Consider the following 24796-nt stretch of genomic DNA (forward strand, 5'->3'; position numbering starts at 1 on the left):
TGGGAAAGAAATTAACTCATTAATTTTCCCCAGACATGGGGAAAATAAAACAATAATGAGGGCAAAGAACAAAGCCCTAAAATCAAATGAATGTAAAGTCAACCTCAACACTAAAGGTGCATGTTCATTCATGAACACAGCTTCTTTTAGGGAGAACCTCTTAGAATATGCTAATATCATTCAGATAAAAAAGGCAAGATTCAATTACAGATAATAACCCTTGCAATATAAAATGTTTCTTAGCTTCTAAAATACTGTTTTCCAAAGGCTTTACTGTTGCATTGGGTTCAAAGTGTTATTCTATGTATAGAAAAACTAATGACATAACATTTACCTCAAGTTCTGACCAGTCTTAAGGTTCTCTCCTCTACTGGTACAGACAAGTACATTTATCAGTCAGCCTACTCTTGAATGGATAACGATTTCTAGGTACCTTATAAGGAAACATCTTAAACTACACAATTAATGGCATACAGTCTTAAGGAAATAGTAAGGAGCAGGTGATATAGAAAACCATTTCAAGATCCAGTATTATCAGTTACCTTTCAATTGATCTAAGCAAGCTACTTTTTATCTGTGATTCAGTTTACTCCTCTATCAAATGATAATGCTCCCTTTATAGGGTTGTTCTGATGGAAAAAATGAAAGAATAAATCTAAAGTCCTTAAAAGAGTAAAAGTACTATAACAGATTACATTATTAGAAAATTTAAAACTCTAAAATCAACCCCTTGATATAGTTTTTCTTGGTATATATATATAAATAATTTTTAACAAACCCTTTATATACCACTCATCTTAAGAAACTGAATACTACTAATATCTTGGAGGATCCGATGGGCCAGTTCCATCTTACTTCTTTTCATCCATTCTAAATTTTGTGCTAATCACTTCTTTGCTTTTATTTACAGTATTATCACACTATGTGTACCCAAGTCTTTTTATCTATCCAATAATTCATCTCCCTTCCAATAGCCACTCATTCATCCTATTTTGCTTCTGTGTATGCATGTATACTATATGTATTTGCCTTTCAACTTCTATTTTTCTCATAGCAATTTCATGACTTACTAGTAATATGTAACATAGATGTATTAAACTTTATTAAAGCAGAACAAGTGAGGTACAATAAAATGTTCAAATTGCGACATATATGAGAGGATAATCTTCCTATTGTAATTCTGAAAGTTAAACAAGTCCATGATTGTCCTAGAGCTTTACAGCACATCCATGCATTTAACTTTAATTTAAATGAAAACATTACTCTGGTAATGAAAACAAAATTCAGTTAATTTTATACTGACTTTACATAGTTGGTAATTTTTGCTTTCATATTAAAGGGGAAAATGTCTTTAAGAATGTTGATGGCATAAATTCCTAAACAATATTGAAATAGTTCCATAAGAGGAAAACAAAAACAAATTAAAGAATAGCAAGAGAAGACTTTTAAAGAGATATACTACACACAGCAACAGCCCTGCTTCGTGATAAGCTCATTAACGATGGTTCCTGAAATAGGTAATTAGTCTGACATTAATCAATCCAAAGGTATGATTCACCTGAGCAAGTGATGGAAGAATCTCCTTGCATATTTGCTGATTCGGTCTCTATATTCCAAGACAGTTGTATCTAAAAGTGGTCTTGATGGAGCATAGAAGGTTCCAAGGCTTGCCTCAAGCTGTGCTGTGGAATTCAAACATAGCAGCATTAAAACAAGTGAAACTCCTTTAATAATAACAGAATACTCATGTTTGCAGTCAGTCGGGTTTTGCAAACTTGGATGAAATGTGAGCTTGTTGCAGGAAAGATGAAATTAAAGTATGACAGCTAGTACAAAAACAAACCTGTGTATAAACTTTCACTTAAGGCAAAGCTGACAATGACTGTGAGCAACAAAAAGCTGTCAAAACTGAAAAAATCCATAATGAGCCAACCTCTCACCACAAATGGATAATTAAAACAGTGACTCATCAAAGTAACACAGTTTGAATAAGTATTTCCAGTAAAATCAACTCTCAATGTACTCAGATTTACTCTCTTTAGCTGAAAGGAGAAAACCTTTTTGCACAGGGAATTGAAATCAGTAAAAATATCTTCAAAAATAATACAAATAAAAAGAACCAAGGTAGAATAGACTGCTCATTGTAATTTTAGGAGAATACAACCCTCTATATGATTTCTAAATCCAGCCCTAAAAACAAGACTCTTAGTTTTTCCAAGTGTGAAAAATAACACCATGAGAGAAAACAAGAACTGGAAAATGGGATTTGATGAACAAGGGTACTAAGAGATTAGGGGTTTGGGCCCATTTTGTCTATTTCATAATATTACCAAGCCATGCCTATAGGGCCATGCTTCTTTGCAGAAATACCTAAGGTTGAGTAATTGCTACAATGGTGAGAGTATTGAGTATTTAAGACAACACTTCAGTTCACGGACTCCTCTGATTTTTATGCTACTAGGACTACACTGAATAAACAACTTATTGTTTAGCAAACCTCTTTAGCTTTTGGCACATTTTGGTTTAGAAGTACTAACCACCCCATCAGAGTAATTGCTATGGACTTGGCTAAGCTGCTGCTAATTTCTTTCTTTCTTTTTAAAATCTCAAATCCAGGGAGTAAAATAACATGAACTTTGGAGGTATTTTCTTTCAAAGCAGCAGTCAACTTAGATTAAAATTGAATACAACATGCTATTGCGAAAATAAGCCACACTCTCTCACCATTGCTTGTTTTCTTGACAGCATGTTTCGTAGATCTGAAATGTTCAAACCTATGTGGGATACTCGGAACTGCCTGCACAGTTACAGGTTCATTAGATAGCTCAGCTTGATGTTTAAGGCAGAAATGAAGATCTCAAAAGATAACCACAACACAGCTATAAATAAAAGATCTCACTAGGTTCTACTAATAAAAAGAAAATAAATTACCAAGTCAAATTTGTTCGGTTCACATAGAATAAATCTCAACAGAGAATTCTGAATGTTTTAGAAATACATTTTGCAGTAACTTGGGGGAAATGCACATATCTACTTGAAAAAATGCAAAGTCTGATAACCCAGTATCATGTAAGCATTTTAATACTCTAATATCACAAAAGATTTTTATTTCCCACATTCTCAACATGGTTCCTTGAAAATATCCTTTATTGGGCAAGAAGCTGACAATGCCCATTTATGTATTCCCTAATAATCTTTGTTACAATACAGTACTCTCCAAACATAAATGCACTATGGTGCTACCAATTTTTCAATGCCCTCAGTCTTCTTTTACTGTAAATTTATGATATCTTCTATAGATTGTGAATATCATATAGGTTTTCCTTAGGATCTTTTTGTCAGTATATACTAAATATTGAGGGTATATCCATACTAAGAAATGATTACTTGTGGTAACTCTGCAGGCAGAAACATTACACTAACACCCTTCACCTTCAAATCTTTGAGTTAGGCTTTTTATTTTTTATCTAATATTCATTGAGTACCTGTATATGTGAAGCACTGTCCTGAGTATTTTCTTAGTGTGAAAATGCTTAAGTCTCCATAGATGCATCTAGAATACCTCCAAGTCATCCTTTTATTTACTTACAGAATTCTATCCAAGGAACTTATTTTGGAAATGTAATAAACATGGAATAAAAAAATCTATTAAAAATGTACAGAAAATAAAAACGAACTGCTCACTAGTAAAGACCTTTTGACTTGTATCTTTCTCTCATACAAATTACCAAGGGATAGTTTCTCATTGACCATGATTTTCCACCATCAATATCAATATTTACCACAAAGATATGAAATAAAGATGCAAATGCCATAATGTTTTGGTACATTTTACATTATGTAAATGAATAACTCATCAAAATATATACTAGACAACTGGCAAGCTAGAGAGTTCTTTATTTTTTTTAAGTGTCTTATCTCTCTTTGGACAATAAACATCTGGGTTTCCTATGGGCAAAATTACTTACTAAGTAAAGGTGGGGAAATCCAATCAGGGAGCAGGGAGAAGGGTGTCAAAAGCACAAGTTAAAAGAATGCAAACAAGAAGGATCAGCCTGGATTACAATTCTGATACATAAAAAAGGTGAGTGCTAAGGAAGATTGTCTGGACAGCTGACTTGGGTGTGAGAAAAAATACTGACATCTCAATGAGGGAGGAATAAAGACCTTTGTTTAGGAACTTTTGTCTGCCAGACCCCAAAGAGTATGTGAAATTTTGATCAAAGTTTGAAACCTGAGCATATTTCATATGCGCTTTCAGTGAACTGTACAATGATTGCATTGTAAGTCCCAACACAAGCATATTCAGAAAAATTGCTAGTTATGTTGACAAATTCCACACAGTAAATACTATACAGGAGTAATTATCTGATATCTGATCCTTTCAGTTTTAATAAAGCATTAACATCTTTGTCTTTCAATCTTCAGAGTCATAATTTTAAAACATTCAAGGAAATTAAGTGACTCAAAAAATGTACTTCACAGATACATAAAAGTGATGTAAGAAATGCATTCCGGGTGTGCTTTACCCATCTGCTCAATGGCTCCCAAGACCATCAAGTTGACATAATTAAGCTTAACCAGCACAGGCTCAGATGGCACTGCTCAATCACAGAAGGCTAGCTTGGGCATCAACTGAGGCAACATAAAACACTGTTTTGGGGCCCGACACAGCGACCCCAAGTGGAAGGGAAGCTGCCTGAGCTTCCTGTTGTGAGTCTGAAAGCCTGCACAGTGATCTCCATCCAGCCATGCAGCCTTGGCATGCTGCTTGGAACCTGGTATGGCCCTGCCCAGCGTTCTCAATCACCAAAGGACCTAATAGGTTCCTCAGGGCCTGGTTGGGTCCTGCCCAGCCATCCCCAGTGGCCAGGGAGCTGCCTGTGCTCCTTGTCTCAAGCTGAAAGCCTACACAGTAAACCCCTTCTAGCAGAGCAACCTCAGCAAATTGCTCAGAACCTCACACGGTCCCATCCAGTGACCCCAAGCAGCTGTGCAGCTTTGCCTAGCCATGCTGCTGGCCATACAGATAAAGCATACTTTATCTATATGTTCAGCCTTGGCACGCCATTCAGAACCTAGTAGAGTGCCACTCAGCAAATTCAAGCAGCCAGGGAGCTTCAGAGTACCTCATAGGGTATACTCAAGACCCGTGCAATGTATGACCTACATTTCAGGAGACTCCATGTGCGACTAGGGAACTAGTAAGGCCTGATTAATGACCTCCACTCAACTGGGGAAACACCCTGCAATACACACAGGTATTCTCAACCCAGGAAACAAGTGAGACATTGCATTCAGTTTTCCCAAGGGAATACAAGAAAATGACAAACAAAAGAGCAAAATGCAATCACAAACTTCCAGGCCATCCCCAGCAAGCCTAGGAGACATGGACATAGAAGAAAATGTAAGCCATATACCTAAAACTCCTGACATGATAGGGACTGAAGTAAAACAACTCCAGGAAGCTGTAAGGAACTCAGACCAGAAATAATCTCTCAGGTAAAAGAAGAAATGATAAACATAATAAAAGAAATGCTGGACACATCTAAAGAAGACATACTGCAAAAAATTGAAGAACACTGCAAAAAACGGAAGCCTTGAATGAACAATATAAGACAGAAACAGAATGCTGAAACAGCTTCAAACAGTCAAAAAATCAAAAATTCCATCGAAAGCTGGCAAAACTCCCTAATTGAATGTGAAGATAGATTTTCAGACCTTGAAGATTGAGCAAGTGAACAATAAAGGAAAGATCTTTTAAAATAATAAGGAATCAGGAAATAACAAACAGTTGCAAGATGATTCAAAGCAAAACAATATAAGATTAATAGGTATAAACAAAAAAGATGACAACACAAATGATATCAAAAGACTGTTTAGGTAAGTAATGGCAGAAATTTCCCAAACACAGGAAAGGAAACTGACATACATATAAGTGAAGCATATAGAACTCCAATTAGCCAAAACCCAAATAAAACTACACGCAGACATATAACAATCAACATCTCAGAAATTCAACATAAGAACAGAATATTAAAAGCTATTAGAGAAAAGTGACAGATCACCTACAAAGGTAAGGCCATCAGAATCACAACAGATTTCTCAACACAATCAATGAAATCAAGAGCATAGAGTGAAGTATTTTAGATCCTAAAGGAAAAAGATTTCCAACCCAGATTGATGCACCTTGCAAAACTGTACTTCAAAACTGATGCAGAAATAAGTTACCTGCACAACAAAGAACAACTGAAGAACTTCATAACCATCAAACCAACACTGCAAAAAAGACTGTAAGATATTCTAGATAGACACAAAAATAAGCACAACTTCAAGAACACCAAAAGGAAAAAGCCACTAAGAAAGGCAAACAAACGCAGGGGAACGGTAAAGAACCAATAGCAGAAAGATAACATGTCAAAAATAAACCAATATATATCAGTTATAACTGATCACTGGCCTCAATTCATCAATTAAAGGATACTGGGATAATGGATCAACAAATAACATCCAACCATCTAATCCAAAAGAAAATTCCTAGACTGAAAATCAAAGGATGGGAAACAATACTTCATGCAACAGGAACCCTTAAAAAAGCAGGGATAGTTATTCTGTTTGCAGACAATGTAAACTTCAAACCAAGAATGATCAGAAGAGATAAAGAAGGTCACTACATACTTGTTAGGGAAAAACTTCAAGAAGAGATAACAATCCTAAACACATATGTACCAAATATAGGAGCACCCAGCAATATAAAACAAATATTAATAGAAATGAAAAATCAAATAAGCCACAACACAATTATAACAGGAGACTTTAATATCTCACTGACACAAAGAAACAGATCATCTAGACAGAAATTCAGCAAAGCAATAACAGAACTAAATCAAATTTGTGAACAAATGGACTTACTATACATGTAGAGATGTTGTACCCAACAACATCAGAATATACATTCTTTTCAGATTCACATGGGACATTCTCTAAAATACTAGCCCACAGAACATGCTTAAGTAAATGCAAAAGAATTGAAGTTATTCCATGCATATTATCTGATCACAGTACCATGAAACTCAAAATTAATGACAAAAAAAACTTGCAAAAACTCCAAAAACACATGGAAATTAATATACTCCTGGGCAATCAATGGGTCTCACAGAATATTAAAGAAGGAATTAATCCGTATCTGCAAGCAAATGAAAATGCAAATACAACTTACTGGAACCTGTGGGATACAATGAAAGCAGTCCTCAGAGGGAAATTCATTATGGTTAATTCCTACATCAGGAAAACAGAACAAACACAAATGAATAACCTGATGCTACACCCTAGAAAAAGAAGAGCAAGTCAACTTCAAGGCCAAAGGAAGGGAGGAAATTATACAGATGAGATCAAAAATTAACACAATAAAGACTAAGAAAACATTAAAAAAGAAGTAAGAGTCAAAGAGTTCTTTGAAAGAATAAATAAAATTGATAAGGTTCTAGCCAACCTTATTTTAAAAAATGAAAGAAAAAACTCAAATTTAGGCAATAAGGAATGAAAAAGGCAAAATCACTACAAAATGTGGTGAAACCCTGTGGAAATACAGAAGATCATCAGAACCTACTTTGAAAACCTTTATTATCACAGGTTTGATAGCACAGAAGAAATAGATTTCTAGAAACATATGAATTACCAAAGCTGGATCAAGATGTAAAATTGCTGAAAAACCCAGTTTTAATTAATGAAATTGAAAATGTATTTAGAACCTTATGAACAAATAAAAGCAAAGGTTTTGATGTATTCAATTCTAAATTCTACAAGAAGTTCAAGGAAGGCTTAATTCCAACACTCCTCAAACTCTTCAATCAAATTAAATCCGAAGCAATTTTCCCTAACTTATTCCTGGAAGCGAGTATTACCCTAATGCCTAAGCCAGAGAAAGATTGAACCAAAAAAGAGAACTACAGGTCAATCTCTCTAATGAACATAGATGATAAAATTCTCAATAAAATACTGGGAAACACAATGCAGCAAACTGTCAAGAAGATTATACACCATGACTAAGTGGGATTCATTCCAGGAATGCAGGGATGGTTCAACATATACAAATCAATAAATGTAGTTCACTATATCAATAGAGGCAAAGATAAGAACCATATGATCATCTCAATAGATGCAGAAAAAACTTTTGATAAGGTCCAACATTCATTATGATAAGAACTCTAGAAAAAAATCAAAATAGAAGGTCTTTACTTCAATTTGATAAAAGCCATCTATGACAAACCAATACCTATCATTGTATTAAAATGGTCAAAAACTGAAAGCTTTTACTCTAAAATCAAGAATAAGAAAAGCATGTCCAATGTCACCACTCCTATTCAATATAGTGCTGGAAATATTAGCCAGAGCAAATAGAGAAATAAAAGGAATAAGGGTAGGAAAAGAAGACATTAAAGCATCTTTATTTGCAAATGACATGATACTCTACATAGAACACCCCAAAAACTCCATTGGAAGACATCTAAACATAATAACTAAATTCAGTACTGTAGTTGTATACAAAGTCAATAGTCAACGAATGGAGCAGAAAACAAAATGAAGACAAACTGATAACTAATGACAGAAAAAGAGCTCAACAGAAATGAGGCAGAGAAGATTGGATGATAGGAACAGCTATTTTGGAGAAAACGACGTCATAATAGGTAATGCTGATTTAATATCATCTTGTTTTGAAGTCCCATCAAGCTTTTGTTCTTCTGTCTCCGTAAGTCTTAACATGTGGTATCTTATTGGATTTTATTATATGTGATAGTATAAACAAAAACTTTTATAGACAAGGAGATTATACAGAAACCATTGTTCATTTTCTGTTAGTTGATTCTAAATACCCTGTAATACTGTCATTCTCTTGAATGGTTTTACATTGTTTTGATATATTTGATGCTACAGTATATGAAGTTATACTCAAAGATTTCAAGGAAAGAGACAATATGGTAACTACTTTTATGTCGGGATTATCTTGTGGTGAAACACTATCTTGCTTAAATGGTTATGTTTTAATCTGTGCTGTTTTGTTGTTATGCCCTCTTTTATCTCAATCTCCATTTTATTATTTACTTTTTTATTTTTATCCTCTTAATTAAGGGAAAAATAAATTAAAAAATAGCAGAATATATTATAGTAACCCATTTTGATTTTCTATTAACTTGATTTGAAGCCCTGTATTGCTCTCACCATCTTGTTTTGACTGATTTTCCTTTATTCTATTTTGCTTGATAGTACCAGGTTCGAAAGTTTAGGCAACAGCTGTGAAGATAGTGGGATTCATTATGACGCCCATTCTGGTTGACTATTATCTACTTTTGAAGACCTGTAATGTCTCCAATGTTTTGGTTTTGTTCTTTACTGTTTTGTTCAATTTTATTATAACTGATATAGGCAATTCTATTTGAGATAGCGGGAGGCATTATGGTAATCATTGTTGATCACCTTGTATTATGTTTTTACATTATCTATTATGTCCACCCTTTTGATTTGACCAACTCTGTTCTGTTATGTTACATTTGGTTTTACTCTCTTCCAAAAAAAGTAGTAAGAACTGTGGGAGTAATAAAACCCAAAATGTGTAATAGTCATTGTACAAAAGAGAGGAAAAGAAAGTGCTCTAAACGATATAACTGCATGTATATTTAAGTGTATAAGACAGACAATGATATTACTGAGTTTTGTTGGATCATGAACAGAACTGTTTGCAGTCTCACTGTTTGAATGTCCACTTTATATGCTTTAATTTTTTAACTTGAACAAATCATTCTAAGATGATAATATGTAATCCTTAACTAGTGATTTCGTTTATTTTTTTTCTGAAATTCTGTATAAATTGTACCCTTTTTCTGTTTTTTTTCTTTTTCTTCTTAAATAAAATTTTAAAAAAAGAAAAAAAAAACAAAGTCAACAGTCAAAAACCAGTAGCATTCCTATAAACAAACAACGAACTCACTGGGACAGAAATGAGAAGTCATACCCTTCACAATACCATCCAAAAAAATGAAATACTTAGAAATCAGTCTAACAAAAGAAGTAAAAGATCTATTCGTGAAAATTACAAACTTGTGAAAAAATAAATAGAAGTGGATCAAGAAACTGAAAGACATTCCTTGTTCATAGATAGGAAGAACAAACATTGTGAAAATGGCCATTCTCCCAAAATTATTATACAGAATTAATGCAATTCCAAGCAAAATACCATTAGCATGCCTAACAGATCTAGAGAAATCATTCTTAAAATTCATCTGGAACCAGAAGAGACCTAGACTAGCAAAGGCAATTCTGCGTAACAAAGGCAAGGCAGGAGGCATCATAATCCCTGACTTAAAAGTTGTTCTATAAAGCTACTGTGATAAAATCAGCATGATACTGGAATAAAAACAGACCTGAAGATCAAGGAGTAGATTAGAAGATATGACCACAATTATAAACACACTCAACCACCTTATCTTTGATAAAGGGGCCAAACACATTCACTGGAAGAACGACAGTCTCTTTAAGACATATGGGTAGGCAGAAAATTCATGAACAAAAATCAAACTGTACAGGAAATAGCTGGGATCTCGTCTTATTAAAAAGTTCTGCATGTGAAATGAAATCTCTAACAGAGTAAAAAAAAAAACCCACAAATTGGAAAAGAATGTTAGTCAACTGTCCCTCAGACAAGGACTTCCGTCTAGAACTTTAAGACTTTTAAAAAAATCAGACCTCCAAAATTCAAAGACCCAATCCAAAAATGGGCATCTGAGATGAATACACATCTCTCACATGAAGAAATATAAATGGCAAATAAATACCTGATAAAATGTTCAGTATCATTGGTTATTAGAGAAATGCAAATTAAAACAATACTGAGATTCTATCTCACTCTAGAAAGAGTAGTCAGGATCAAGAAAACCACCAAAAACAAATGCTAAAAAAAGGAATTCTTCTGTACTGGTGGAGTATAGACTGGTGTAACCACTGTGGAAATCAGTCTGGAGGTTTGTCAAAAACCTGGGATTAGAAGTCCCATTTGACCCAGCTATTCCACTTCTGGGCAAATTCCCAGAAGTATTGAAAACATCATAACACAGGGATATATATGCACTTATGTTTATAGCAGCACAATTTGTAATAGCCAAATCTTGGAAACAACCCAAATGCCCATCAGCTGAGGAATGGTCAAAAAGATGTGGTATTGTTATAAAATGGCATACTATTCAGCTATAAGGAATGATTACACTGAGGCTTTTATAGGTAAATGGATGCGACTTGAGACCATACTCTTAAGTGAAATAAATCAAACTCACATGTGCAAATACCATATTGTCTCCCTAGTGTAAGAAACTGAAAGAGTAAATCAGATACAAAATCTTCAATAAATACTGTGAAAAGGTAAGAATCTACTCAAAGGGGATAAAATAACTCAGGGAAAAGAAAAAAAAGGAAAGGAAAAATAAAAAGATCTGAATTTGTATATACACACTTAAGATAGCTATGGTGATTGTGCTACTAATTCTATTAGTTCTTAAAACAAAACAGCTAACATTCATAGGACTGGATCAATTTTGCATGTTTATACCTGGTAATCTGAGGAACTCTTTTGAAGATTGATACGCAAAATATCAACCTTAGTTATGTTCCTACCACCTTGTTTTGAAAGCCTATATTGTCATTATTTTGGGCTCTTTATTATTGTTACTTGTCTCTTTTGTTTCTTGGTTTTCTAGTAATTTGTTTTGTTTTGTTTTTGCCTCTAACACAGAAAGGATAGATGTACATGTAGAGGCTTATACATGCCTAGACCTTCTAAAGAGTTTATGAGAATTGATTGTATTATGCGTGATGAAATAAACAGCTACTTTTAATAAAAAGAGACATTATGGTAAGCCATTGCTAATTTCCTATCATCATGCTGTGAAATCCAGTAATGCTTTTATTCTTTGTTTAGATTGGTTTTAGTCTGTTTTAATTTCAATATATATGAAGGTATGGACAGCTATTTTGAGGAGCATAAGAGACATTATGGTAGCAATTATTGATTTTCCTATTGTCTGGCTTTAAAGGTCTGTAATGCTTTCTGTTTTGATCAGTTTTATACTACTTTGTTTTGAATTCATTGTGTGCGAAGATAACGGACAACTATTTTGAAGAAAACAAGAGACATTATGGTAGCCACTGTTGATTTGTTGTCTTGCCTTTTTTTTTTTTTTTGGTGCCGGGGATCAAACTTCTAACCTCGCATTTGCTAAGCAGGCACATATGCCACTGAGCTAAATCCTGCCCCTGTCTTGCTTTAAAATTCTGTGTCATTTCCATTGCTTTGTTCTGATCTGCTTTATACTGTTTGTTATGTTTTATTTTACCCTCTTTAAAATTAAAAATGAAAAAGAAATGCATTCTGACCTTCTCTCTCTGCAGTGAGCCTCTGCCTAAGAAGATGGTTCACAATGGCAGTCATGCTGATAAAGCACTGCTGGCCCAAAGTGTCCCAGTTCATGGTGCTCAGAATGTTTATTGCCTCACAGATCTCACCATGGTGAATATACTGGAAGATGATGTCTGCTGGGCCCAGCTGTCCTTGAGTGAGGATACCTGTCAAAGAACATAAAACCAAGTGAATATTTTAAAGTACAATATAGAATACAAATACAGAGTTGACTATTCCATATAGAAAAAAAAACCCAATAATTGCTTTGTATACAAGGATAGAACTGTGGAACTGATCCCATTCACAACCAGTGTTTCTGTAACATACCTCAGTATGACAGGGGCACATTTTCTCCTTTAAAAAAAAAAAAAAAAGAAAATCTTAAAGAATGAAGAGTATTTTAAAAAATTCAGGAGAAGGTATTCTGTTCTAGGTTTATTTTATTGTCCTTTAAAAGGTTTCTCTTTTGAAATTAAGAATTTCTTTGTACTAAATGACAATAAGCATTAAAGACCGTAAACAGATTTCTTTTTTATTTTTTTCACCATTTAAAAATGGTTAGCTGTAAAATTCCTTTTTCCTCAGTCATTAATTTGAACTGGTATGAGCAAGTCTATAAAACAGCCCAGTCATGAAGTTAAATAAGAAAACGTGAATTACTCTGTAACCTATAAAGTATTATAAAATAGTTCTTCAAATCCTTTTATTACTTTCATCATCATTTAACTGGGATATTTATAGCCTTTCAATCTAAAAAATACAGTTCATGAGAAAAACGATGCAATTCTTCATAGTAACTTTAAGTCACAAAATAAAAATTTGTGCTACATCTAACAGGACTCAACTTGATAGGTAATTTGAAGAACTGCCCTAACCATCCAAAGCAATAAAACTTTACTATTTTCTTTGTGTTGGTAGAATCAACAAATGTAACTATACAAAAGCTTTCATGAGTCTCGAGCCAATCTCTGGAGATCTTCTAAGTCAGAGTGGTCCCTCAACACAGATATTAATACCTGGGTAGAGATAGTCTCTCTTATCACCTTAATACTGAATTCAATGTCCTGGGTCATTGATGGCAAATCTTTTAGAGGCAAGTACCCAAAGTCCACACTTAATTATTGCAAAGTGACAAACTCTGAATTCTGTTTTAGGTTAGAAAAAAACAACTCACACATTAATATCCATCTTAAAAGAAAAACAACACACATGCCATAGGTTCGCCACCACTGTTCTAAGTAATGAAACAAAGGAAGAAATTAAATAAAAGAATTAAAATGAGGTAGAAAGATGTAAAACAGTTTTTTGGGGTTTTTTTGTTTTTTTTTTTTTTTGTACTGGCAATTGAACTCAGAACCTCACACTTGCTAGGCAGGCCCTACGCCACTGAGCTATATCCCTGGCCTCATAAAACTGTTTTTAATCTAGCTGTCACATTTTATAAATTTTTTTCATAATCAAATAACGAGAATAACAATACTTTATTATGCATCATTATCTTCACAGTAGTTACTCAATATAAGACACAAAACAAAAATTCTTACAAAAACTCCCACAAAGTTTCAATGAACTAAAATAAACTATTAGTATAAATGACACAAATTAGAATATTGAAATATTTTTAAAATGGAATATGTAATTTGGGAAGGATCTGAACTGAATTTCTATTTCCTATTTATCTCTATTTTGCTGCCTTACATATACATACTAGGAAAGAGAGAGGGAGAAAGACAAAGCAGAGAGGGAGATTGATTCATATGTAAGGGAAACCATGTGATAGTTCAGCTAGTGTGTCTGACTTGTTTCATTTAACATTATATTCTCAAGATGCCTCTATTTTGGAAAGCCTTGAGTTTATGTTTCTTTATGGCAGTATACTACTCTGTTGTGTTTAAATACAGTTTCCTCACTCCTGGTTTGGTTAATAGATACATATGCTGTTTCTAAGATCCAGGTATTATAAATTGTGCTGCCATAAATATAGTTATGCATGTATCCTTGCAATACGATTTTAAACCTTTGTGAAGATACTTAAGAGGGGGATATTTGAGTCAAATGAAATTTCTGATTTTAGTTTTCAGAGGAATCTCCACACTGTCTTCCTTACTGCTTGTACTAGTTCACATTTCCACCAACAATATAGAATTTTCTTCTGAAATTCTCATCAGCATTTGTTATATTTTTGATACTATTCATTCTTTTGGGGGGAAGACGATAACTCAGTGTAGTTTTAATTTGCATTTCTCTGACAGTTGGCAACAATAAGTATATTTTCATATATTTAGCCGTTTCTTTGAGAAGCCGTTTCTTTTGACAAATGTGTATCCACTTCAATTGCCTGTTTTAGATTAGATCTTTGATTTTGAGGAGTCTAATTTGTTTTGTATTCTTTCTATACTGTAGATCTTAGTCTTCTTCCCAAGGAATAAGTAGAAGAAAATATTTCTTCTTTACACTACATTCACTGGGGTGTTTGCTTCTTTTGCTCTGCAGCAGCTTTTTAATTTGATCTCACTCACTGATTCTCAGTATTGTGTGTCAGTGGGGTTCTGTTCAGAAAATCCTTGCCTACATCAAGGGTTCTACCTTTTATTTTCTACCAGATTGTTTCTATATTTACAAATCAGATTTTTGGTCCATTTTGATTTTAATTTAGTACATGTGAGATACACGGGTCTAGACTCACTCTTTTACATGTGGAGAGCCAATCTTCCCACCACTAGTTATTTAAAAAAATATCTTTCCTACAGTGCATGTTTTTGGCTCATTTGGCAAAAAACCAAATACACTTATATATGCTTTGGGATATTTTTGTTTCTTCTATTTCATCCCATTGATCTACATGTAGTACCATGCTGTTTAAATCACTTAGCCTTGTAACACAACTTTTTAAAAATCTTTTTGAGACAGGGTGTCACTGTGCAGTTTAGGCTGGTCTTGATCTCACTTTATAGCTCAGGCTGATCTCAAACTTGCAATGATCCTTCTGCCTCAGCCTCCCAAATGCAGGGATTACAGGCCAGCTGTAATATAACTTCAAGTCTGGGACTGTGATACTGCTTGCTTTACATTTGTTATTAAGGACTGCATTTGCTATTCTAGATCTATTCAGATTTCATTAAAATTTTAGGGCTCTTTTCTCTAGCTCTTTCAGAAATGACATTGGTATTTTGATTGGGATTGCATTAAAGCTGAACAGTGTATCTGTTTTGGAAGTACAGATGTTTTGATGATGTTGGCTATGCCTACGCAGGAACATATTTTTCCATTTTGTGATGTTCTCAATTTCCCTTTAATTCAGATGTAATTTTAATTTTAGACGTCTTTCTCTTCCTTAGTTCGTAATCACTTAATTTTTTATGCTATTATGAATAGTATTGTTTTCCTAATTGCTTTTTCAGTGATTTCTTTAGGAATGTTTTCTCCCCTATATGATCTTACTAACCCACTGAATTTGGTTATCAATTCTGGGGGTCTTCTGGTAGAGTTTTTGTGTGTAAGAAAAGACTCATGTCTGCAGACAATGATAATTTGACTTCATTCTTTATGATACATAACTCCTATTTCTCTTAACGGATTGTTCTGGCTAATGTTTCAAGGACTATATTGAACAGCACTGGTGAAAATGAATATCCTTGTTTAATTTCTGAAAGAGAAGGCTTTCACCTCTTCCCCATTTAATACAATGTTGGGAGCTGGTGGGTCAAAAGAGGTTTCTGTTATGTTGAGATAAAGATCCTCTATGCCTACTTCTTCAGGGTTTGTATCATAAATAAATGCAGAGGCCAAAGATTTAGCTCAGTGCTCATTTGCATGCCTGGTAAGCACAAGGTCCTGAGTTTGGTCCCCAAACTAATTAATTAATCAATCAAACAAATATGTTATAAGTAAATGCTGAGTTGATCAAAGGCTTTTTCTGAATCTATTGAGATGGTTGAGTTCGGTCCTTGATTCTGTATGTGATGAATTACATTATGGATTGTGTGTGTTGAACCATGCTTGGATGCCTGAGATGAAGCCTTCGTGGTCATGGTATATGATCTTCCTCATGATTTGTCCCTTTCTGTTTGCTAATATCATGTTAAGGGTTCTTTTTTCGGGGAGGCGGGCAGCTAACAGGAACTGAACTCAGGACCTCACGCTCGCCAGGCAGGCACTGTACTGCTAGGCTATATCCTTTGTTCTTGTTAAGGATTCTTGCATCCATGTTTATTAGACAATTTGGCCTATCATTTTTTTTAATGGTTGAATCCTTGTCTGATTTGAGAATTCAGATACTGTAAGCATCTGAGAATGATTTGGAAATACTCTTTCCCTCTAAATTAAAAAAAAAAAGTTTGAAGAGTACTGGTGTCAGCTCCCTGAAGTTATTCTGGAATTTAGCTGTGAATATATCAGCTCTTTTGAATTTTCTTACTTGGTAGTTTTGGCTATTTGTTTTGAATTACTGCTCAATTTCACTGACTATTATTGGGTTTGTCAAGATTTTTAAGTCTTCTTGGTTCAGTTTTGGCAATTCATATGTCTAGAAATCTTCATTTCTTCTGAGTTCTCCAGTTGTTTGGCAAATATGTTTGTAAAGCAGATGCTAGTAACTTTCTAGATTTTAGCAGTTTCCTGCTATTGTGATTTCACCTTTTTCATTTCTAATTGCATTAATTTGTATCTTTTCTTTCCTTTTTAGGGTAAGTTTGGCTAAGGGTTTATCCAACTTATTTATTCTTTTGAAGAACCAGATCTTTAATTCAATTATTTGTATTGTCTTTATTGTCTCTCTCTCATTAGTTTCTGTTCTGATCTTTGTAATTTTCTTCCTTGCACTAATTCTGGGATTGAACTGTTCTTGTTTCTCTAAAACCTTGAGATGCATCTTTAGCTTATTTTAGGGGCTACTCTATTGTCCTGGGTCCTTCTGCTGCCAGCACAGTACCTAACAAGTGAGCCCCTGGGTGCATGATAAAATGGTTCCTAGGTCCTCCTGGCACCAGCACAGAGCCAGCTGGGTGGCAGCAGTGAGTGGGGTGAGGAACATGGCTCACAGGTGAGGGTAAGGCCCACACTTTTGAGATTTTCCTGGGTCCAACATAGGGCTTTGGCAGGTGGCCTCAGAGCCTGGGTGCGGTTGTGGTGACATGTTTCTCCCACATTCTCCTGACACCAGCACAGGGCCTGGTGGACAGTAATGTCAATTGCTTGCCTGTCATGATTATTTATATAGAATAATTCAATGGAAAAAGAATATTATTTCCAACAATTTGTGCTGGGACTGAATATTCATAATAAAGAACTCCATACTATATCTAATATCATATGTAAAATATTAATTTGAAATAGAGCACAGACATAAATATAAGAATTAAAATCATAAAACTTTTAAAATAAAACACAGAAGAAATCTTAGTGGACATGAAAAGCACAAATCATGAAATATTTATGAATTTTCATTAAAAAATTTCATTAAAATTTAAAAATTTAATGAAATTAAAAATTTCATTAAAAAAATTAAACACAACTTAGCTTTATAAAAACTCCTACAATTTCAGCAGACTGGAGGATAAGAAAGAAAGATCACAAGTTTTACCCAGCCTGGGCAACTTAGTGATTTAGTAAAACACTGTTTCAAAATAAGAACATAAATAGGGCTGGATGTAACTCAGTGAGAAGGCCCTTGGCTCAATCCTCAATGCCACAGAACAACAAAACTTCTGTTAAGAAAATGAAATGGTAAGCTATAGGCTGAAGAAAATACTTACTATATACAAATATTATAAAAGTCTTATATTTAAAGCAATTATTTTAAAGAATTCTTATAAATCTATAAAACAAACTCAATTAACAAAAGATTTGTCTAACTCAATTAGAGAAAAGATTTTAAAATATGACTTCATCAAGGGCTGGAGGTTTAGCTCAGCGGCATAAGCACCTGCCTTGCAAGCAGGCGGTCGTGAGTTCGATCCCCGGTACCGATTAAAAGGAAAAAGACCCCCCAAAATAAATAAATAAATAAAATATGACTTCATCACAAAAAACACAGTTATAAACATTTGAAATGATGTGCAACTCCAACAGACATCAGAGAAATGACACACTCACTTTAATGGTTAAAACTGAAAGACCATTAATGTCAAGTGTTAGTAAGGATGTAGAACAACAGGTATTCCCATAAATTGCTGATGGACATGCTTTTAAATGGCACAATCACTTTAGAAAATAGCCTATGTTTTTCTAAAGGAGCACATGGCCCAGACATTATCTATTTATAGGTTTTCCTCAAGAAAATGAAAACATGTGTCCATACAAAAACTTTTACATAAAAGTATGCAACATTTTTAGCCCTTTAGGTGAAGCTTGGAAGCAATCCAAGTGTCCATCAAAATGTGAACAGATAAAATTACTGTGACATGGAATGCTACTAATATTATGAAGGAAAAATTTATAGATATATACACTAATATGGAAGATTCTCACAGATTAATACAGAGTGAAAATACCAAGATACAAAAGAATGCCCACCATATCATCTCATTCCTGTGAAATTCTATTAAAAAGAAGTCACATTTATAGTAACAGAAAGCACATCAGTAACCATTCACTTTGAGCGAGAGCAGGATTAACAATAAAGATCCTTGGGAAAACATTTTCAGATAAGGGAATGCTTTACATCTTGATTATGGTAGTAATGATGGGATTATGTACATTTATACTCACTGAAGTGTACATTTAAAATGCATACATTATCTGTAATCCCAGCACTCAAGAGGATGAGGCAGAAGGACTGCTGCAAGTTTGACACCAGCCTGGGCCACAAAGTGAGCCCAAGGTCAGCCCAAAACGCATAGTGAGACCCTGGCTCAAAATAACCAATAAATAAATAAATAAATTTTAAAAATGGATATATTTATGAAGGTTAAATCTCAACAGATTTGATTTTTAAATTCGCCTTCTTTCTGGTATGAAGAAACAGAATGCTATCCGGAATAAATAAAGTTCATGTTACATAAGAGATCCTAATTTCAAGATGACTAGACATCTAATGAAGCATCTGACATTTCTTCCCAACAATAAACTACCATCAATCACCACTAATGCAAAGTATAACATTGAAATAACTCATTAAAAGTAACTTTTGAAGAGAACATATCTATTATAAAGTTCCTAATATCATACTTCAAGTCATACTTCTGGCCTTTCACAGAGATACAGACACATGCATAACACATCATCTGCAATTTTCAAAATTCTATGAGGAGGATGTTAATTCTGTTGTTTAACATTATCGCTTCATTATTTAATCTTTTTCCTATCTTTGCAGCCTCTGTGAGAACACCACAGGCCACTCCAGGCAGACAGTGCACTATTACCATCATGATGGAAAGAGTAAACCGGAAAGAACCTGCATGGCAGGAAGCTATGCTAGCACAGAATAGCTGGGAGGCAAAAGCCCAAGAAACAGATGCAGGTTGATGTACCACTAAGGTATTTCAAGCTGGAGAATCCATGACTAAATGTGCACTGTTCAATGATCACTCTGATGCAGTTCAGGTGTTAATGAGACAGGGGGAAATGGGAAGACTGGGAGGCTGAAGAGTGCAGATAAAGGGCTTTTACTCGATTACGATGAAATAGAAGAAGTCCATGCAAATAAGGTATTAACAAGGAGGCTGAACTGAATGAGAGGCTTTATGATAGCATGTAGGATATAGAATTAATGAGATTTGATTACTAACATTAGAGGCGAGGGTGTATTCTAGGATAAGTTTTGATTCAGAGGTTTCATCTGAAGTAACATTCACCAAAATGGGAACTACAAGAGGAAATGTTTGGGACAACAATGATTTCATTAAACATTAGGACTGAGGAGAATGACAATGACTTCATGACACAATAAGTCTGAGCAGTATCGAGCAAACCAAGTAAATGTGATATGAAGTCAGGAATGATCTAGTCTGAAGTCAGAGATAAAGAGTATCTTAGGTCCATTTTTTTCTACTGTAATGGAATGGGTAAGTTTAAAACAATGGAAGATTATTCCTCTCATGGTTCTGAAACCTGGGACAACCAAAATCAAGGGGCAGCATCTGAGAAGGATTTTCTTGCTATAACATAACATGGCAGAAATACAAGTGAACATGCACAAGACAGACAGGAAGTGTAAGAACAAATATCTAGTATAAACACTCTAACAATAATGGCATTCATCCATTCAATAGGGTACAGTCCTCATGGCCTATTCATTTCTTACAGGTTCCATCTCTTCATACTATTAGAATGGTAATTAAATCTCACCATGAATTTTGCAGAAGAAATTCAAACCACAGAATATAGCTGAGTGACAAACTTTCAATGTGTAAAAAAGAAAAGAACTAAAAACACAACCCTAGAAAGCCCTAATATTTTTATGAGTAAGCAAAAGAAGATAGCAAAAACACTGATGCGATTTTGCATTTAAGGTCATAGAACACAAATACAATGACAAAGGAAGTTGTCAGCAACCATCAAATACTGAAACGTCATCAAGTGCAATGTATTTATCATGTAGGAAATCAGAGGTAACCTTTCTAAGAGCAGTTGCAAAACAACACTTCAGACACAAACCAGAATGCAGTGCTTTGAGGAGTAAAAGAGAAGTGAAGAGTCAGAGAAAGTCAGTGTTCACTAGTATGTCAATGACTTTGGCTAGGAAAGGAAAGTGAATATTTAGGTCAATCACAAAGAGGAAACACACAATAAAGAGCTGGTTTTTAAGGTGTGGTTTGGGCCTGTTCAGCGGGTAATGTAGCAAGATTCTTGGGCGATGAGTAAGATGACAGGTGTCAAAGGGAATGTTGTGGGATACACAGTAGACGCAGTGGTGGAACTAGTCAGGGACAAGAAACAGGACTCCTTTTTCTGTAACTTCTGAGAGAAAGATTCTTGATGAAGTTTAAGTGGGTGGGTGGGTGGTAAGGTGCTGATAAACTTAATGAAGTGCCAGTTAAAAAGAGGCTCTGTTAAGAAAAGAGGAAACTGATCATCTGAGTTTACAGAGAACAATGAAGGTTGGAAAAGGTTCTGAAGAAAATCGAAGAACTCTAATATCTCAATAGCACAATTAGGGCCTTTCTTTTTAATTAGCCTCAGTCTAAGTATGTAGAAATATAAGATAATAGCTGTCATATAAAGAATTCTGAATACTGTACATACTGCTTTATATAAAGCAGTATTTCTTGGCTTCCTAGTAAGAGCTTGACACTTCCAGTGCTTCCTGAGGAAGACATGTATTTGGAATCTTCTAAATGGTGTAATACTCAACATTTCTTGTGTAATCACTGTAAGGACCAAGAATAGAAACTATCCATGGAACAGTTTTCCTTCAATATTACACTAACTGACCTAATCTAGGAGTCAAACTCCAAAAATCTTAAGCATATTGGCATCAGCCACTGCCACGTTTACGTATGACCACATTCTATTTTAAACTATGATTTATGATCTAGCTTTACAATTTTAAATTGTAAGCTACACCTTTCATGTCAAATTTTCCAAAGGCTTGCATAACAAGCATCTGAAAAAAATCTCATAAATGCTCCCTAGTGGAGAAACCACACATGCAACTACCTGTTTACATATGCAGTAACTTGAATTATACATGAAAATTCTACATGGATGCCCAGAATCAGCACTGTGTTAATTCAAGAAGTATATTAATTTTTGGATGTATTTAGTAGCAAATCATAAGAAAAATCTGTTCTTTAAACTGAGTTTTCTTTTTTAAATTTTTTGCTAGTTGGAATCTACTATTTGAAGGAATCTACTCTTCCCAGGAAAAATAATTTGATATAAATATTAATTTTATAATTCATTAAAAATGAGAAACAAAGCTTAAATTCTTAGAAATCAATCCCATATTTAGATGTTTGAAAGAGTCTATATTCAATTTCCCTATCCTATAAAACTTGTGTTATATTGAAAATAAAAATTTAAATGATAAATGTCAGTTGCAGAAGTTATCACCTTTTTATTTGAATGCCTAACTTCTATTGGATAATTCTCTTCCAAGAGACCTTCTTGGGAAAAAGAGGTGACAGCCAACTCAATGCCTAATTGATTTAGGAACAGTGCCCAGGGAGACAGTCCAATTAAGTTTACAAGCTGGCAATTAGCAGGAAGCCCTCTAAATCCCTACACTGAGAGCCTGTTTACTTTAGTAAGAAGGCAAATGTGCTAGAGATAGGAAGAGAAAACTGTGCTTTTTGCAAAGCTGTTGTGAGTAGGCTCACAAGGGAGGGTTGAAGAAAAGCTAGGTGTATGTGGGCAGAGAGCCTACTGTTTGACAGGTAACTGAGTAATTTAAAGGGTGAGAGGGACAGAGAGAGACAGAGAGACAGAGAGAGAGAGAAAGGGAGAGAGAGAGAGAGAGAATAAATGTGTATGTTTTAACAGACATGCAAAACATCAAACACCCACTTTAATTAGTGTTGTGTATGGAGACATACAACTGTTAAACATGTAGTTGGGCAAAGTATAACTGGATTATCTCATAATAAATGAGACTAAAACATTTTTTTTTCTTGCACAATTGTTAACATTATGGATAGATTTAGCTGCATTTTTCTTATGTAGAAGGAACACAGGCCTTACATTAGGTGCATTATATCTTGCAGGTTAAGCAAACCATTTTCACTGGGTTTCTTTCATGTGTTCAACTTCAGGGACAAATGCATTCATATAAAAACAGTAAACTGAAAGCTATTTAATGAACATCACAATGCCTTTAAAAACTATTTAAGATCAAATTTATAAAAAGGTTTTAAAATGTATTTACTTTCCATCTATTTAAGTTGCCATAATGTGTATTAATTAAAATTTACTTTTTAAAACCTAAGTTAGGGTCTCCTGAGATGTTAAATTATACACAACTATCTAGAATTGTTATTGCTACTTTAGGACATATGTGGTGATGTAATGTTACAAAAATCAAATGAATCATTATAATAAAATTTCATTTTAAAGTTTCTTGGTTGAAATGAGCTACATTAATATATTACTTTGTAGACACTGAAAATCTTTTTCAATATTTTTATCAAAAGGGAAATAAAAGCAAAAAGTTAACACAAATAGCTTTAGCAAATTCTAACTACATATCTGGCATTTTAAATTCTAACTATGTATCTGGCCTTCCTTTTAAAAAACACTTGCTTCATGCAGTTCCATATAGGGAATCAACAGATACAAATAATCTATAACAATTATTTTACAAAAGTATTATACTTCAGTTACACAGCATTTTTCAGTGAACAGAGGAAAAACTTTAAAAGTAATCACCTATTTTTTAAGGAATGTTTTAGTAGGATAGTTTAGAGAGTTTCAAATGTGAAAGATTATGCTTTTCAAACATCATGATGAACAATTTCCAGATTCTTTAATATCTACTACTCCTCTGACATTTAGAAATCATCACAAGGCTTTCTAAGGACACTATATAAATGACAAATAGAAAAACTAACATCTTTGACTTACCAAGTTTAAACAAAAGCACACCTAACGGTCCTCTGTCAAGCCTGAGGAAGAGGCGATCATAGATTTCCTCACGTTCAGGCTTCTGAGAAACAACTGGAGGAGCTATCCACTGCATTTGAACAAGACTGCTGGAAACATCAAAGAATTTACTGAATTGCAGAGTCTCTTTGGGTAAACAGTTTTCAGCCAAGAGCTGGATATTAATAGGCGACAGAGCCATATCAAAAATTTGCAGTTCCCCTTGGTTGCTGCCAACTAGCAGAACAGCATCACTTGGATGGCAGCTTATTAATGAAGGCAAAAGTTCAGCCTGGGCCAAGAGAGTCACTCTACGATGAGCTTCATAAAGAACTACTGAAGAATCTTCACAGCCCAGAATCAGTTTGTCTTCAGCAACATTCCTGCAGCAGCTGATAGCTTTCGATCTTAGTGGTATTCTGGTGACTGATACACAATGGATTTTGTTCCGAACACAATCAAAAATGCAACTGTCAGCCATGGGCTGTTTGTCTACACTGATGGAGTGTTCCACTGTGAACACCTGATAAGGCTGTTTGGCACTGAAGCAAACATCCAGTGGATCCCATTCTGTGCGAATAGAACTCAGAACCTGTAAGAAATGTACCAAGATAGACCCGTTTTTCTTCAGCTTTCACACATAGGTCTACATATTAATTCAGGAACTCACTAAAGAGTATCAATCATCATCTTAAATATAAGCAACATACAAATAAATCTATGATGGTAACTATAGCACATATATATCTCATTTAGAGAACATAGCCAAATACATAAAGCACAGCTACAGAAATTATACCATAAGATTTTAAGTTTAACACTTGGCTTTGGAAA

General features: G+C 34.3%; 1 protein-coding gene across 8 annotated transcripts in view; it reads right to left on the minus strand.

Annotated features, from left to right (window-relative positions):
- The window catches only part of Wdpcp (WD repeat containing planar cell polarity effector), a 313989-nt gene that overhangs the window by 165151 nt on the left and 124042 nt on the right, over nt 1-24796 (minus strand). For all 8 annotated transcript variants that reach the window (XM_063229505.1, XM_063229504.1, XM_013150055.3 and 5 more), the window contains 3 exons: nt 23945-24554; nt 12421-12609; nt 1559-1682 (listed from right to left, as the gene is read on the minus strand). In XM_063229505.1, coding sequence (XP_063085575.1) covers nt 1559-1682; nt 12421-12609; nt 23945-24554 — 923 coding nt within the window. The remainder of the gene's footprint in view (nt 1-1558; nt 1683-12420; nt 12610-23944; nt 24555-24796) is intronic.

Source organism: Cavia porcellus, unplaced genomic scaffold, assembly GCF_034190915.1.
Source record: "Cavia porcellus strain 051 isolate PalLab524CR breed Dunkin Hartley unplaced genomic scaffold, mCavPor4.1 scaffold_18, whole genome shotgun sequence".
Classification (NCBI taxonomy): Eukaryota; Metazoa; Chordata; class Mammalia; order Rodentia; family Caviidae; genus Cavia; species Cavia porcellus.